General features: G+C 33.8%; 1 protein-coding gene across 2 annotated transcripts in view; it reads left to right on the top strand.

The window, feature by feature from the left end:
- The window catches only part of tbx1 (T-box transcription factor 1), a 37,592-nt gene extending 22,552 nt beyond the window's left edge, over window positions 1–15,040 (top strand). For both annotated transcript variants that reach the window (XM_088335249.1, XM_088335248.1), the window contains exons 3-8: window positions 1,744–1,845; window positions 3,985–4,156; window positions 6,378–6,533; window positions 7,879–7,946; window positions 11,213–11,313; window positions 14,204–15,040. In XM_088335249.1, coding sequence (XP_088191375.1) covers window positions 1,744–1,845; window positions 3,985–4,156; window positions 6,378–6,533; window positions 7,879–7,946; window positions 11,213–11,313; window positions 14,204–14,583 — 979 coding nt within the window. In that variant the 3' untranslated portion in view covers window positions 14,584–15,040. The remainder of the gene's footprint in view (window positions 1–1,743; window positions 1,846–3,984; window positions 4,157–6,377; window positions 6,534–7,878; window positions 7,947–11,212; window positions 11,314–14,203) is intronic.
- The last annotated feature ends 2,950 nt before the right edge of the window (window positions 15,041–17,990 follow it).

Raw genomic sequence — 17,990 nt, 5'->3', positions numbered from 1 at the left:
GTAAAAGTATTTTTTATATCATCGTAGTATTTTTGCAGAAGTATTTTTGAAGTATTTCCATTGTGGTATTTTTGGAGTATTTCTGCTGTATTTTTCCAGCATTTTCATTTCAGTATTTCTGTAGTATTTTATAGTATTTCCATATTAGTATTTTTTTAGTATCCCTTAAGTATGTTTGTAATATTGCTGTAGTTGTGTTTTATAGTAATTTTGCCGTAATATTGCTTTAGTAGTATTTACTCTATATCTGTTGTAATATTTCTGTAAAAGTATTTTTGTATCAAAGTAGTATATTTTAAGTATTTCCATTGTGGTATTTTTGGAGACTTTCTGCTGTATTTTTCCAGCATTTCCATTGCAGTATTTCTGTAGTATTTTATATTCCATATCAGTTTTTTGTAGTATCCCTTAAGTATGTTTGTAATATTGCTGTAGTTGTGTTTTATAGTATTTCTGCCGTAATATTGCTTTAGTAGTATTTAATGTATTTCTGTTGTAATATTTCTGTAAAAGTATTTTTGTATCCTAGTAGCATTTTTAGAAGTGTTTTTGAAGTATTTCCTTTGTGGTATTTTTGGAGTATCTCTGCTGTATTTTTCCAGCATTTCCATTGCAGTATTACTGTAGTATATTATAGTATTTCCATATACATATTTTTGTAGTATCCCTTAAGTATATTTGTAACATTGCTGTAGTTGTGTTTTATAGTATTTCTGCCGTAATATTGTTTTAGTAGTATTTACTGTATTTCTGTTGTAATATTTCTGTAAAAGTATTTTTGTATCAAAGTAGTATTTTTGAAGTATTTCCATTGTGGTATTTTTGGAGACTTTCTGCTGTATTTTTCCAGCATTTCCATTGCAGTATTTCTGTAGTATTTTATATTCCATATCAGTTTTTTGTAGTATCCCTTAAGTATGTTTGTAATATTGCTGTAGTTGTGTTTTATAGTATTTCTGCCGTAATATTGCTCTAGTAGTATTTACTGTATTTCTGTTGTAATATTTCTGTAAAAGTATTTTTGTATCAAAGTAGTATATTTTAAGTATTTCCATTGTGGTATTTTTGGAGACTTTCTACTGTATTTTTCCATTGCAGTATTTCTGTAGTATTTTATAGTATTTCCATATCAGTTTTTTGTAGTATCCCTTAAGTATGTTTTTAATATTGCTGTAGTTGTGTTATTGTAGTATTTGTGGTATAATAGTTTTTGTAGCAGTATTTTTATGATAGTATTACTGTAGTAGAATGTTTAAAGTATTTTATTCTTTTCAGAATGAAAGCAAAATAATATTACAGGTTTTTAAGCACTGAATTTGACTTTTAGTTTTCTGGTCATTTTGTAGTATTTTCGCAGTATTTCTGTAGTTTTTTTGTGACACACAAAAGGACAGACTTGGCTATAAAACATTTTTCTGAGTAGTACTTTATTTAAAATTATATACGAATTATCATTATATTTTGACCATTTTTGTCGGGGGGCCGGATAACGAAGCTTAACAAACCCCAAGTGGCCCTCGAGCCGTAGTTTGCTCACCCCCGGATTAAAGCAAGGCCCTCAAACTTTTCATCCTCTGGGCCGCAAATGGCACCCAGGGCGTAACTTGGAGACCCTTGCACTCGAGGTTTTTCGGCTACTTCGGACAGGGAACTGTACTACTTAGTCTGTATTTTTTGGGGTTGTTGTTTTGCATTCGAGTGGAAATTCCCAATTTGAGGATTCTATTCTGTTCTCTTTTCCAGACGAATGTTCCCGACATTCCAAGTGAAAATATTCGGGATGGATCCCATGGCGGACTATATGCTCCTGATGGACTTTCTTCCCGTAGACGACAAACGATACAGGTGAGTCTTTTTTGTGCGTTGTAGCACTCGTTTTCAATCGCACCGCGCCGGGGGTGGGCGAGCTACGGCCCGAGGGCCACACGCGACCCATCAGGCTTTTTCATCCGGCCTGCTAAATGAAAAAGGTCAAAATTTTAGGAAAATATCGACTTAGATAAAGTACTACTGATCAATAACAACAAAACAACAAGAACAACCAAAATACTACTTAAAGTACTACAAAAAGACTACAAAACTAAATGTCAAATTCTATTGCTTGAAAACAGGGACCTAACAAATGGTTTTGCCTTCATTCTGAAAAGAAGAAAATACTATAGGGATACTACTACAGTAATACCATTACAACAATAATACTACAAAAAAATATTACAACAGAAATACTACAAAACACAAGTACATCAATTTCACAAAAATGCTAAAGAAATACTCCCAAAAATACTACTTTAAAAATAGGTCAGAAATCTATAGAAAAACTGCAGTGGAAATGCTACAAAAATACTACAGAAATACTACAAAAAATACTATAGGGATACGACTACAGTAATACTATTATAACAATAATACTACAAAAAATATTACACCACAAATACTACAAAACACAAGTACAGCAATTTCACAAATATACAAAAGGAATACCCAAAAATACTTTAAAAGTACTGCAAAAATCTAAAGAAAAACTGCAGTAGAGATGCTACAAAAATACTACAGAAATACTACAAAAAATACGGCTACAGTAATAGTACAAAATACCACAAACTAATTGTCAAATTCAGTACTTAAAAACAGGGACTCAACATATTATTTTGCTTTAATTCTGAAAAGAAGAAAATATTACACAAATACTATTGAAATACTATTACAGTAATAGTATTATAACAATACTACGAGAAAAAAATATCACACCAGAAGTACCACAAAAACACAAGTACAGCAATACTACAAAAATACTAAAGAAATACCCAAAAAATACTACTTTAGAAATACTACAAAAATCTAGAGAAAAACTGCAGTAAAGGTGCTCCAAAAATACTACAGCAATACTAAAAAGACACAACTACAACAATAGTACAGAAATACTAAATTAAAACTACAAAAAGGCTAATGTGGAAATATTACCAAAAAAGAACAGAAATACCACACAAATACTAAAGAAATGCTATAAAAAATACTACTATGGTAATACTATAATATAAATACTACAAAAAAAAAATTACACCAGACATACTACAAAACTACAACTACAGCAATGTTACCTAAATGCTATATAATTTTATGGAAAACTCCACAAATACTACAGAAATATTGGAATAGAAATACTCCAACAATACTTCAGAAATACCACCAAAAATACAACTAAATAGTACAAAATACTAAATAAATAGTAGAAAAATAGTACAAAAACTCTACTGTGGAAATATTACCCAAAAACAACAGAAATACTACAAAAAATACCAAAGAAATACTATAAAAAATACAACTGTAGAAATACTATAAAACTACTGAAAAGTACCAAAAAAAACCTACAATGATATCAAATGTACTGCTTAAAACAGGGACATAGTATTTTGAAATGTGAGTGCTACAAACCTAATTGTTCAAAGTAATCTATTTAAAACAAATATAAAGAAATAGAACATAGATAGATAGATAGATACCATAGATAGATAGATAGATAGATACCATAGAATAGATAGATAGATAGATAGATACCATAGAATAGATAGATAGATAGATACCATAGAATAGATAGATAGATAGATAGATACCATAGAATAGATAGATAGATAGATAGATACCATAGAATAGATAGATAGATAGATACCATAGAATAGATAGATAGATAGATAGATACCATAGAATAGATAGATAGATAGATAGATAGATTCATTCATTCATTCATTCATTTAGTTTAAAGTAAAAACTAATCTGGTCTCGTTTTTGCTGGGGGGAACTTTATGTATAGGGTTTTCTCATTTTATCCATCCATCCATACATTATCTGCACCGCTTATCCACAGTAGGGCCGCGGGAGTGCTGGAGCCTCTTATTTTATGATTATTATTTTAAATGTTTTCTAAAGCACGTCTTAAAATTGCTTCATCAATGAATAATCAATCAGGTAAATCCCTTCTGCACGCAGGTATGCGTTCCACAGCTCCTCGTGGCTGGTGGCGGGAAAAGCAGATCCGGCCACGCCGGGCCGGGTCCATTATCACCCGGATTCTCCGGCCAAGGGCGCCCAGTGGATGAAACAAATCGTTTCTTTCGACAAACTCAAACTCACCAACAACCTTCTGGATGATAACGGACACGTGAGTTACACCCATAGATCCATTATCCCACATGTTATGATTATAACTTTCCATTATCCTCCGTATCATCTTATGGTTATAATTTACTTTTATTACAATTGGGGTTTGCAATGCTTCAAATACATAAATACAAAAAACACAATTAATTGTTATTCTTAAAAAAATGGCGCTTTCATTTAATTGGAATAAAATTAAGATAAGTTCTGATTCATTTTCATTATTTGATTGTAAACACTGTAGTAGTATGTTTGTATTATAGTATTAATGTTGTGGTGTTTTTGTAGTATTTCTGTAGTATTGTTTTTTTAGTATTTTCATCATTGTAATTTTGTAGTATTCATTTGGTAGTTGTGGTGTTTTTGTAGTATTTCTGTAGTATTATTTTTTAGTATTTTCATTGTAGTATTTTTGTAGTATTAATTGAGTAGTTTCGTCATATTTCTGTAGTAGTATGTTTGTATTATAGTATTAATGTTGTGGTGTTTTTGTAGTATTTCTGTAGTATTATTTTTTAGTATTTTTATCATTGTATTTTTGTAGTATTCATTTGGTAGTTGTGGTGTTTTGGTAGTATTTCTGTAGTATTTTTTATTTATTTTCATCGTAGTATTTTTGTAGTATTAATCAAGTAGTTTTGTGATATTTCTGTAGTAGTGTGTTTGTATTGTAGTATTACTGTAGAGGTATTTTGGTAGTATTTCTGTAGTATTTATTTATTATCTTTATAGTGTTTTTCTCGTATTTAGTAGTTTTGTAATATTTCTGTAGTAATGTGTTTGTATTACTGTACTGGTATTTTTGTAATATTTCCATAGTATTTTTAGGGTGTAATATTCTTATTGATTTTTGTAGTATTTATGTAGTATCTTTGTAGTATTATTGTAGTTTTGTTTTTTAGTATTTTCATCATAGTATCTTATTAGTATTAATTTAGTAGTTTTGTAATATTTCTGTAGAAGTATGTTTGTATTCTAGTATTATTGGAGTGGTATTTTTGTAGTATTTCTGTAGTATTATTTTTTAGTAGTTTCATCATAGTATTTTTCTCATATTAATTTAATAGTTTTGTAATATTTCTGTAGTAATATGTTGGTATTTTAGTATTACTGTACTAGTATTTTTGTACTATTTCTATAGTATTTTTGGGGTGTAATATTCTTATTGATTTTTGTAGTATTTATGTAGTATCTTTGTAGTATTATTGTAGTAGTTTTGTGTAGTATTACTGTAGTTTTATTTTTGTAGTATGTTCTAATATTTCTGCAGCAGTATTTTTGTAAAATATCTGTAGCATTTTCTTAGTGTTAATGTTGTCCTATTTTGTAGTATTCTGTCATATTCCTGTAGTAGTATTTTTGTATCATAGTATGGCTGTAGTGAAATTTCTGTTGAATTTATGTAGAAGTATTTTTGAAATATTTCCATATTAGTATTTTTGTAGTATTTCTTACATATTTCTGTTGTAGTATTTTAGTATTATAGTATATTGTAGTGGTATTTTTGTTGTATTTCCATCCTAATATTTTTGTAGTAGTAGTAGTAGTAGTAGCTTTGTATTATAATATTACTGTAGTGTTTTTTTGTAGTATTTCTGTAGTTTTTGTTGTTGTTGTATTTTCATCACAGTATTTTTGTAGTATTAACTGAGAAGTTTTGTAATATTTCTGTAGTAGTATTTTTGTATTATAGTATTACTGTAGTGGTATTTTTTGTAGTATTTCTGTAGTTTTGGTTGTTGTATTTTCATCACAGTATTTTTGTAGTATTATTTGAGTAGTTTTGTAATATATCTGTCGTAGTATGTGGGTATTATAGTATTACTGTATGGTATTTGAGTAGTATTTCTGTAGTACCGGTATTTTTTATTTCTTTTCATCATAGTATTTTTCTCATATTAATTGAGTAGTTTTGTAATATTTCTCTAATAGAATGTTTGCATTATAGTATTACTGTAGTGGTATTTTTTGGTAGTATTTCTGTAGTCTGTAGTATTTTTGTAGTATTAATCGGGTAGTTTTGTAATATTTTTGTCGTAGTATTTTTGTTTTGTTTTAAAAAATGTCCCATAAAGACTTTGAAGGGAAAAAAAGATAAGGATATCAGAAAACGATGTATTGAGATCGACCCAAAATAATCGCAAGATACGTTTTTGCAGTTTTTGCGCGCTCGTTTAGGGTGGTGACGGCCCGTTGCTATGATTTTGTCTTTTTGTTTCCGGTAGATTATTTTAAACTCGATGCACCGCTACCAGCCCCGATTCCACGTGGTCTACGTGGATCCTCGCAAGGACAGCGAGAAGTACGCCGAGGAAAACTATAAAACCTTCGTTTTCGAGGAAACCCGTTTTACCGCCGTGACGGCTTACCAGAACCATCGGGTGAGTCTTTTCCTTCCTTCCTTTCTTTCTTTCTTTCTTTCTTTCTTTCTTTCTTTCTTTCTTTCTTTCTTTCTTTCTTTCTTTCTTTCTTTCTTTCTTTCTTCCTTTCTTTCTTTCTTTCTTTCTTTCTTTCTTCCTTGCTTCCTTGCTTCCTTGCTTCCTTGCTTCCTTTCTGTCTTTCTTTCTTTCTTTCTTTCTTTCTTTCTTATTATCTTTCTTACTTGCTTCCTTTCTGTCTTTCTTTCTTTCTTTTTCTTTTTTTCTTTCTTTCTTTCTTTGTTTCTTCCTCCCTTTCTTTCTTTCTTTCTTTCTTTCTTTCTATCTTTCTTACTTGCTTCCTTTCTGTCTTTCTTTCTTTCTTTTTCTTTTTTTCTTTCTTTCTTTCTTTGTTTATTCCATCCTTTCTTTCTTTCTTTCTTTCTTTCTTTCTTCCTTTCGCTCTTTCTTTCTTTCTTCCTAACTTTCTTTCTTTCCCCCTTTCTTTCGTTCTTCCTTCATTTCGCTCTTTCTTTCTTTTGCTCTTTTTCTCTTTTGCTCTTTCTTTCTTTCTTTATTTCTTTCTTTCTTTCTTCCATGCTTTCTTTCTTTCTTTCTCTCTTTCTTCCTTCCTTCCTTCCTCCCTTCCTTCGTTTCTTTCTTACTTTCTTTCTTTCTTTCTTTCTTTCGCTCTTTGTTTCATTCATTTTTATTATCTTTCTTTCTTGTTTACTATCTTTCTTTCATTCATTCTTTCTTTCTTTCTTTCTCTTTCAATCTTTGTTTCTCTTTCTTTCTCTTTCAATCTTTGTTTCTCTTTCATTCTTTATTTCTTTCTTTTTTTTTCTTTCTTTCTTTCTCTTTCAATCTTTGTTTCTCTTTCATTCTTTATTTCTTTCTCTTTTTTTTCTTTCTTTCTTTCTTTCTCTTTTTTCTTTCTTTCTTTCTTTCTTTTTTTCTTTCTTTCTTTCTTTCTTTCTTTCTTTCTTTCTTTCTTTCACTCTTTGTTTCTTTCATTTTTATTATCTTTCTTTCTTGTTTACTATCTTTCTTTCATTCATTCATTCTTTCTCTCTTTCTTTCTTTCTTTCTTTCTCTTTCAATCTTTCTTTCTCTTTCATTCTTTATTTCTTTCTTTCTACCTTCCTTTTTTTCCTTTCTTTCTTTCTCTCTTTCTTTCTTCCTTCCTTCTTTCCTTTCTCTCTTTCTTTCTTTCTTTCTTTCTTTCTTTCTTTCTTCCTTCCTTCTTTCCTTTCTCTCTTTCTTTCTTTTTTTCTCTTTCTTTCTTTCTTTAATTCTTTCGTTCTTTCCTTCTTTACAGTTATACCATTTGCAGAAAAAGTGACTAGTTTTGTTTTTGTGACTTCAGATCACTCAGCTGAAGATAGCAAGTAACCCTTTCGCCAAAGGCTTCCGGGACTGCGACCCGGAGGACTGGTGAGTTGTGCTTTTTCACACTTTACGCCAAAAGAGGGCCACTTCCAGCTCTCATTATTATTATTATCAAGTATTTTTTGTAGAATACTAGTAGTATTTCTAGTATTTTTCTTGAATTTCTGTAGAAATATTTTTCTTTTGGACACACAAAGTCACCATAGGGACAAAGTTGGCACCCAAAACGTTACCGCTCTTGTGGCCCCCTAGTGGTTGGGAGTCCCTAAGTTTACTTCACTTTTACGAACTTGCGTGTTAAAGTACACAACAAAGTACGCTGTACGCTATCGGAGTACACTAGATATCGTTTTAAAGTCGGTCATTGACGGATCGGTCAAAATTCTCCTTACATTTAAGTCCGCCCCGAACATCTGCTACGGAAACGAATGAGACCGTCTGTTCCCGACTCTGCTCGTTTTTTCCCCCCTTTGGGGCTTGAACTGAACGGATGACCCCCAAGCGTAGCGTTATTAATCACCGATTGGACGGATTTTGCACTTTTAGCCGGCGTGTCCAACACGTGGCCCGCCGATGGAACCCGGGTCGCCGTACGTTTCCCGGGGGGTCAAAAAAAAAAAAAACGGTCTCTGGATTGTTTCCATTAAAAGTTATGATTTTTTTGAAATAAAGGAAAACCAAAATGCTCCTCTGGAGACAGTACGAGATATACCTTCAGCTTTGAAATGCCCGGCCTAGTAATAATAAGAAGAAGAAGAAAAAGAAGAAGAAGAATGATATTAATAATAATGATAAGAAGAATATCAATAGGAATAGCAATAATAATAATAATAGGAAAAATATCAATAATAATAAAAATAGCAGTAATAATAATAATATTAATAATAACATTAAGAGGAGGAATATTAGTGTTAATAGGAAAAGCAATAATAAAAATAAGAATTTAAAATATATAAATAAGAAGAAGAACAATATTGATGCTAATACAAATAGCATTAATAATAATAATAATAATAATAATAATAATAATAATAAGAAGAAGAAGAAGAAGAAGAAGAAGAAGAAAAGAAGAGAAGAAGAAGGAGAAGAAGAAGAGAAGAAGAAGAGAAGAAGGAGGAGAAGAAGAAGAAGACGAAGAAGAAGAAGAAGAAGAAGAAGAAGAGAAGAAGAAGGAGAAGAAGAAGAGGAGAAGAAGAAGAAGAAGAAGAAGAATAACAATATTAATGCTAATGAAAATAGCAGTAATAATGATAATAATAACATTAAGAGGAGGAATATTAGTGTTAATAAGAAAAGCAATAATAAAAATAAGAATTTAAAATATATAAATAAGATTAAGAAGAACAACAATATTAATGCTAATACAAATAGCAGTAATAATAATAATAATAATAATAATAATAACAATAATAATAATAAGAAGAAGAAGAACAACAACGACAACAACAATATTAATGCCAATACAAATAGCAGTAATAATAATAATAATAATAATAGTAACATTGAGAAGAAGATTATTAATGTTAATAGGAAAAGCAATAATAAAAATAAAAAGAATTTAAAATACAGTATATAAATAATAATAATAAGAAGAGCAACAATATAAATGCTAATACAAAGAGCATTAATAATAAGGAGAAATAATAATAATAATTATTATTATTAATAAAAGAAAAAAAAAATATATATATATATATATATATATATATATAGAAATATGAAACAATAATATAAGAAGAAGAAGAACAGAAAGAATATTGATGCTAATACGAGTAACAATAATAATAATTTGAAGTGATGCAGAAATGCTTTTAGGCGGATTTTCTTTCTATATGTCGGCATAATTGTGTGTTTACTAGTAAAAGGGAAGTATGGGATTACAACAGACGGATTACAACAGATTGTCAAGCGATGCAGAAATGCTTTTAGGCAGATTTTCTTTTATATATGTCGGTATAATCGTGTGTTTACTAGTAAAAGGGAAGTATGGGATTACAACAGACAGATTACAACAGATTGTCAAGTGATGCAGAAATTCAGATTCAGATTCAGATTCAGATTCAGATCTACTTTATTGTCATTCTAGTACACGTGTATACAGAACGAAATGTCGATGCATCTGACCCCCACAGTTTCCTTGAATGTACAGATATAAATAATGTTGTATTGTATTTTGGCTACGTATAGTATTTTACCATAGTGCCGATAGTGCAAGAAGAGTAGCTAACCAGATGCGCAAAATGGGCAGTCAGGTTAACAAGTCAGGTACACAGTAACATTAACACTGTAACAATAACGCTGTAATTACAATAGTGCAGAGAGCAATGTGCAAGGAGTGGCAAGCTATAAAAAAACTGCCAGTAGTGCAAAAGTCAGATTAGCAGCCGTTTAGATTTAAGTTAACTATATGTTAGATTGACCATTTAACAGTCTAATGGCCAGGGGGACTAGACTATTGCGGAGCCTGGTGGTCCTGCACCGCACACTGCAGTACCTCTTCCCAGAGGCTAGCAGAGTGAACAGTCCATGATGGGGGTGAGAGGGGTCCCCGGTAATGTTTTTAGCATGGGATAGGCAGTGCTTCTGGCCAATGTCCTGAATGGAGGGAAGTGTAGTCCCGATTATTTTCTCTGCTGTCCTCGTTACCCTCCTCACACTACCCCAGTCGGTAGCGCTGCAGCCTCCACACCACACAGAGATACAGCTGGTCAGGATACTCTCTATGGTGCCCCTGTAGAATGTAATGAGGGAGGGTGGGGGCAGGTGGGCTCTCCTCATCCTCCGCAGGAAGTACAGGCGCTGCTGTGCCCTCTTAACCAGTGATGCAGTGTTTACGGACCAGGTGAGTTTGTTTGTAATGTGCACCCCTAGGAACTTGATACTGCTGACAACCTCCACAGCCTTGTTGTTGATGCAAAGAAAGAAATGCTTTTAGGCAGATTTTTTTTCCCTATATGTCGGCATAATCGTGTATTTACTAGTAAAAGGGAAGTATGGGATTACAACAGACGGATTACAACAGATTGTCAAGTGATGCAGAAATGCTTTTAGGCAGATTTTTTTCCCTATATGTCGGTATAATCATGTGTTTACTAGTAAAAGGGAAGTATGGGATTACAACACAGATTGTCAAGTGATGCAGAAATGCTTTTAGGCGGATTTTTTTATTTCTGTCGGCATAATCGTGTGTTTTGGAGTCGATCTTTTACACGGTTGGATTCACCGGACTATTTTGAAATGGTTTCTGCTTTAGTGTTCAGAAATTCTGGTTTTGGTCTTCACGAAAAGGATTTTGGTCTTCTTTCCCGCAGGCCCAGGAATCACAGGCCGGGATCGCTGCCAATAATGAGTGCCTTTGCCAGAAGCCGAAACCCGATGTCCTCTCCTCCTCAGCAGAACGGAACAGAGAAAGGTCTGTTGCTCAATCTTCTAAAATACTTCAGATGTACTAAGAAAATACTACGAACAAACTAGTGCAGAAATACTAAGTAGAATACAAAATTACTACTGACGTACTGAGAAAATACTACTATAGAAATACTGCAAACAAACTAGTGCAGAAATACTAAGTAGAATACAAAATTGCTACTGACGTACTGAGAAAATACTACTATAGAAATACTGCAAACAAACTAGTGCAGAAATACTAAGTATAATACAAAATTACTACTGACGTACTGAAAAAATACTACTATAGAAATACTGCAGACAAACAAGTGCAGAAATACCAAGTAGAATACAAAATTACTACTGACATACTGAGAAAATACTACTATAGAAATACTGCAAACAAACTAGTGCAGAAATACCAAGTAGAATACAAAATTACTACCGACGTACTGAGAAAATACTACTATAGAAATACTGCAAACAAACTAGTGCAGAAATACTAAGTAGAATACAAAATTGCTACTGACGTACTGAGAAAATACTACTATAGAAATACTGCAAACGAACTAGTACAGAAATACTAAGTAGAATACAAAATTACTACTGACGTACTGAGAAAATACTACTATAGAAATACTGCAAACGAACTAGTACAGAAATACTAAGTAGAATACAAAATTACTACTGACGTACTGAGAAAATACTACTATAGAAATACTGCAAACGAACTAGTACAGAAATACTAAGTAGAATACAAAATTACTACTGACGTACTGAGAAAATACTACTATAGAAATACTGCAAACGAACTTGTGCAGAAATACTAAGTATAATACAAAATTACTACTGATGTACTGAGAAAATACTTCTATAGAAATACTGCAAACAAACTAGTGCAGAAATACTGAGTAAAATACAAAATTATTATTGACGTACTGAGAAAATACTACTATAGAAATACTGCAAACAAACCAGTGCAGAAATACTAAGTATAATACAAAATTACTACTGGTGTACTGAGAAAATACTACTATAAAAATACTAGATACACAACAAAAATACTACGGAAAAACTAAAAATATACAACAAAAAGTCTCCTATAGAAATACCACAAAATACAACAGAAATACTACTTCATTACTAAAAAACACACTACAGTCATACTACAAAAATACCGCGAATATAAAACTACTGTAATACTACAAAATACAAAAATAATACAGATATACAACAAAAATTCTACTACAGAAATACGGCAATGGAAATGTTACAAACATACTACAGAAATACTACCAAAAAACACAACTACAGCAATAGTACAAAAATACTAAAGGAATACTACAAAAATACTACTATGGAATAAAACAACAATACTGAAGATGTATTGCAAAAATACGACAATGGAAATAATTCAAAAATACTCCTACAAAAATATTTCAAAAAACTACTGTAATACTACCAAAAAAATAATGAAGAAATACTACAAAAATACTACCATAGAAATACCACACCAATACTGAAGAAATACTTCAAAAAAAATACTAAAGAAATACTACAAAAATACTACCGTAGAAATACCACAACAATACTGAAGAAATGTTGCAAAAATACAACAATGGAAATACTTCAAAAATACTTCTACAAAACACTACAAAAAAACTACAGTAATACTACCAAAAAAATAATTAAAAAATACTACGAAAATACTACCATAGAAATAACACACCAATACTGAAGAAATACTTGAAAAATAATTCTACAAAAATACTACAAAAATACTCCTATGCCACTAAATACTACAATGAAAATACTTCAAAAATACTTTTGGAAAATCTCGGCTACAATAATACAATGGCACAAAAATACTTCTAAAGAAATATTACATTAGAAAAAATAAATGATAAAAAAACTACTACTGAAATGAAAATATTACAAAAAAACTACAGAAAAACCTAAAGAATCTTAAAGAAATACTACAAAAATCAGACTTTAGAAATGCTCCAGATTACCAAGAAGTACAACAGTAATACTACAATACTAGATATCAAATGTAGTAATATTATTCAAAACCAATTTTACAAAAGTAATGTATTTTAAAACAAATGTAAAGGAGTATAAGATGTAAATAGCCGCATGTAAATATATTCATAAACGTCTGCCCGGGACAACACTCAGAGAAGCGCAAGAGAAAAATATTGAAATATGTCAACTTGATGTTGCCAAAGCCAGGTGCTTCTCACAAGGACACTGTACTTGTATTTCTCTCTCTCTCTCCATCTCTCTCTCTCTCTCTCTCTTTCTCTCTCTCTCTTTCTCTTTTTCTTTTCCACCCCTTTTCTCCCACTCTGTCTCTTTCACTCTCTGTGTCTTTTTAACTTAATTTGCTCTACCTTCTTTTTTTCCTTTCCTCTTTCTTTCTTCCTACCCTTTGCGCTTTCTTTTCTCTTTTCTCTCCTTCTGTCTTTCTATTTCTCTTTGGATTTCTTTCTTCCTCTCCCTTTCTTTTCCCCTCTCTCACGACTTCTCTTTTTATCTCTTTTGTTTCTCACGCTCTCTCCCTGTCTCTCTTTTTCTTTCTTTGTCCCGCCCTCTCTCCTTTTCCCTCCCTCTTTCTCTTTTTTCTTTATCTCTCTTTTTCTTTCTCTTTAATCTATGTTTGTTCTATGGTGTGGCCCCCGAGTTCAAATGAGTTTGACATCCCTGCTCAAATATGAAAGCAGTATAACCAGGGAGAATGGATCTGACAATCTGGACAAACAATATTTAACATGACACGAGTCTCACATTTTTTAGGCCCACCACCAGGCTTAGTTGGGGGGCGAGAGGTTTTCTTCTTCCTAGGGGGTGCATGACAGTATTGCGAACCATCGTTTTACCGAAACTTCCCGTGACTATCTCTTTAACCCTTCCAGACGACCGACGGGAATACGATCGGGAACCCGGGGGAACGCCCCTCCACGGCGACCCCACCCACCAGCTGATGTCCCGGGTCCTCAGCCCCGCCCTGCCGGTCCCGGGGGCCCTCCACGCCGTCCCCCTGCCCGGGGGCCGCCCCAGCCCCCCTCACGACCTCCGTTCGGACCCTCACTCCATCCCCCCGGACACCTTGCACCACCATCCCTACAAGTACCCCGGCACCTACGAACACTACCTGGGGGCCAAGACAAGACCGTCCCCTTACCCTTTGCCCGGCATCAGGGGCCACGCATACCACCACCACATGAACCCGGCCACTGCTAACATGTACTCGGCCACCGGGGGGCCCGCCAACTACGACTACGGACCCAGATAACGGAGAAAAACTTGAGTACGGAGACGCTTTTTCAAGATTTGGGGGGGGTGTTGAACTCACCTTCGCCGGGGGCCGCGTGAGCGCGACAACTCTGCTCCAAGGGCCCCATGTAACTTATACATTGAACTGCTATGTAAAATAAATGGAACTACTCCACCATGTTAAATAACTCTGAATTGATTAAATAGTGTGAGAAAATGTTATAAATCAAATACAGTGTTACCTCTACATACGAGCTATAATTTGAGATAAGAGCAACAACTTTTGCCCAACGTACAAGAATTTCCAGACCTTAAACCAGAGCTTTGATTATGGGGTGCCTCATTTGAGTTGTCAAGACGACATTAAATCGAATTCCTTTTTCTATGTCACCTAGATCCTTTGCGGTCTAGTGATGACACAATAGATTTAGGCGTATTTTTATGATTGTGATAATAAGTATTATTATTTATATTGTTATTACGAATGTTTTTATTGGGCTAAACCGAAAAATTATAGTCAGACTGTCACGGTGGGGTGCGTAATTTGAAGTGTCCTTAAAAATATTTTCTTTATCAAATATGTCTTATAAACTGAGTTCAAAGAGCTTTTATAAAAAAAAAAAATTACTGCGCCGATCTGCTTTCATTTTACGTTTACCCTCGGTGTTCTGGCCACAGAGTGTATTATGCTTGAGGAAAGGAGGCGGGAGCGATGGGGGGAGGAGAGTCTTTTATGCTAGGATGAAAATGGTGAAAGTAAGAAAAGGACAGTTTCAAATACAGTCGAAAAATTCCAACCCGAACTTGTCGTTAAAATGAAAAAGGAAGAGTTTATTTGAGCGTGTCTAAGAATTTCACGTACTTGCACGCGCAGCAAAAGGAGATTGACGCTGCAATGACAATTTCAGCCTGAAGATGGCGTCAGCAAGTAAAATATCTGAACTATTTTGTCCCAAAAGCCAAAAACAAAAGCAAATACATATTAATTGTATTTATCAACTCGTATGTTTTTGGGAGGCCGGGAACCAATTAATTGGTTTTCATTTATTTTGTATTGGAAAAAGTAACTCGACATATGAGCAATTTTTGATACAAGCAGGATTTGGGAACAAATGAATCTCGTATGTAGAGGTATCCATTCATTTTCAGCAATTGTAGTCAAGAGGCATTGTGGGAAATGTAGTTTTTGGTTAAATAACTCTTGACTCATTTATTTTTAGACGGTCAGACATTTTAGACCAGGGGTGTCACACATGCGGCCCACGGGCTGGATGAGGCCCAGCAAGGGTTTGAATCAGGCACATGAGACATCACTGAGAAGCGCAAGAAAAAAAATGAGCTCTGTCTTTCTCTCACCCTCCAGCTTTGTCTTTATTCTTCTGTCTCCTTTTTTTGTTCTCCGTTTCCTTTTCTTTCCCTCTATCTCTTTCACAATCTTTCTTTCTCTCTCTGCCATTCTTTTTATACCTCTGTTTCTTTCTCACTCTTTGACTTTCTTTCTTTCTCTTTTTATTTCTCTCTTTTATTTCCTCTCTTTTGATTTCTTATTCTTTCTCCATTTCTCTCTCCTTTTATCCTTCTATCTCACTTTCTCTTTTTAATCTCTATCTCACTCTCTTTTCCTCTTTCATTTTCTTTCTCCCTTTCATTCTCTCTATTTTTATCTCATATTTTTTCTCAATTTCCTTCTCCTTTATCCTTTTTTTTTCTCTCTCTTTCTAACTCTCACTCTATCTGTTCATTTCTTTCTCACTCTCTTTCCCTCTTTCATTTTCTCTTTCCTTCTCTCTGTTTTTATCTCTTATTCTTTCTCAATTTCTCTCTCCTTTTATCCTTTTTCTCTCTCTTTCTCATTCTATCTGTTTATCTCTTTCTCACTCTCTTCCCCTCTTTCTTTTTCTTTGTTGCTTTCTTTTTAACTCTATTTTTATCTTTTATTCTTTCTCAATTTCCCTCTCCTTGATCCTTCTTTTTCTCTCTTTCTCCCTCTCTCTCTTTCTATCTGTTTCTATCTTTCTCACACTTTCCCTCTTTCTTTTCCTTTTTCTCTTTCCTTCTCTCTGGTTTTATCTCTTATTCTTTCTCAATGTCCCCCTCCTTTTAACCTTCTTTTTCTCTTTTTTTCTCTCTCTATTTCTATTTTTTATCTCTTTCCCACTCTCTTTCTATATTTCTTTTCTCTCCATCTCTTTTGCTCCCCTTTCGCTTTCTTATGAGCTTTTTATTTCTCCCTCTCTCTCACTTTTTCTCAATTTCCCTCTCATTTATCCTTCTTTTTATCTCTCTTTCTCCCCCTCTCTCTTTTTATCAGTTTATCTCTTTCCCACTCTCTTTCTATATTTCTTATTCTCTCCATCTCTTTCCCTCCCCTTTTGCTCTCTTATGCGCTTTTTATTTCTCCCTCCCTCACTGTTTCTCAATTTCCCTCTCCTTTTATCCTTCTTTTTCTATCTCCCTCTCTCTCTTTCTATCTGTTTATCTCTTTCCCACTCTCTTTCTATATTTCTTTTCTTTCCATCTCTTTCCCTCACCTTCTGCTCTCTTATGAGCTTTTTATTTCTCTCTCTCTCACTTTTTCTCAATTTCCCTCTCCTTTTATCCTCCTTTTTCTTTCTCTTTCTTCCTCTCTCTCTTTCTATCTGTTTCTCTTTCCCACTCTCTTTCTATATTTCTTTTCTTTCCATCTCTTTCCCTCACCTTCCGCTCTCTTATGAGCTTTTTATTTCTCTCTCTCTCAATTTTCTCAATTTCCCTCTCCTTTTATCCTTCTTTTTCTCTCTCTTTCTCCCTCTCTCTCTTTCTATCTGTTTATCTCTTTCCCACTCTCTTTCTATATTTCTTTTCTTTCCATCTCTTTCCCTCCCTTTTCGCTCTTTTATGCTCTCTTTCTTTCTCTCTCTTTCTTTCTCTCTCTTTCACGTTTCCTCTCTTTAATCGACCAGTCCGGCCCCCGTGCTAAAACCAGTTCGACACCCCCCGTCCCAGACTCTGGCGGGCCGCATAAAACGATGTGGCGGGCCACATTTGGCCCTCGGGGCACGCGTTTGACGCCCGCTCCGTGAAGCCCGCTGTATTTATTGACAGACGGAAGGAGAACACGTTTGATCACAGACTGGAATTGAATTATGATTTTGTTTTTGTCTTGAATGCACTTTTTTTTCGACGTGTCTGAGTTTTCTTACCCTTTCCAAAAAAGCCATACGGATATAGGAACGAGAGGTGTCGGGAAAGGATAGTTTGGACGCGTTCTGGGGGATGGGCAGGGCACCCGTATGATGCGGCAGGGGTAAACCAGCGAAAGCTGTCCGGCTCTGCTGTCCTGTCTATCCTCCTTCCAACCTCGTAGGTCAACGTTTGCATACTGACTACGGAGAGGAAAGAACAGGAAAACGTCTGTCCGGTTTCTCGACGGGGGTCGGAAAGAAA

The sequence above is a fragment of the Urocampus carinirostris genome, chromosome 5, assembly GCF_059441175.1.
Source record: "Urocampus carinirostris isolate Australia breed hairy pipefish chromosome 5, RoL_Ucar_1.0, whole genome shotgun sequence".
In the NCBI taxonomy this organism is placed as follows: domain Eukaryota; kingdom Metazoa; phylum Chordata; class Actinopteri; order Syngnathiformes; family Syngnathidae; genus Urocampus; species Urocampus carinirostris.
The sequence above is the reverse complement of the archived record's forward strand: the minus strand, read 5'-3'. Positions and strand labels throughout refer to the sequence as shown.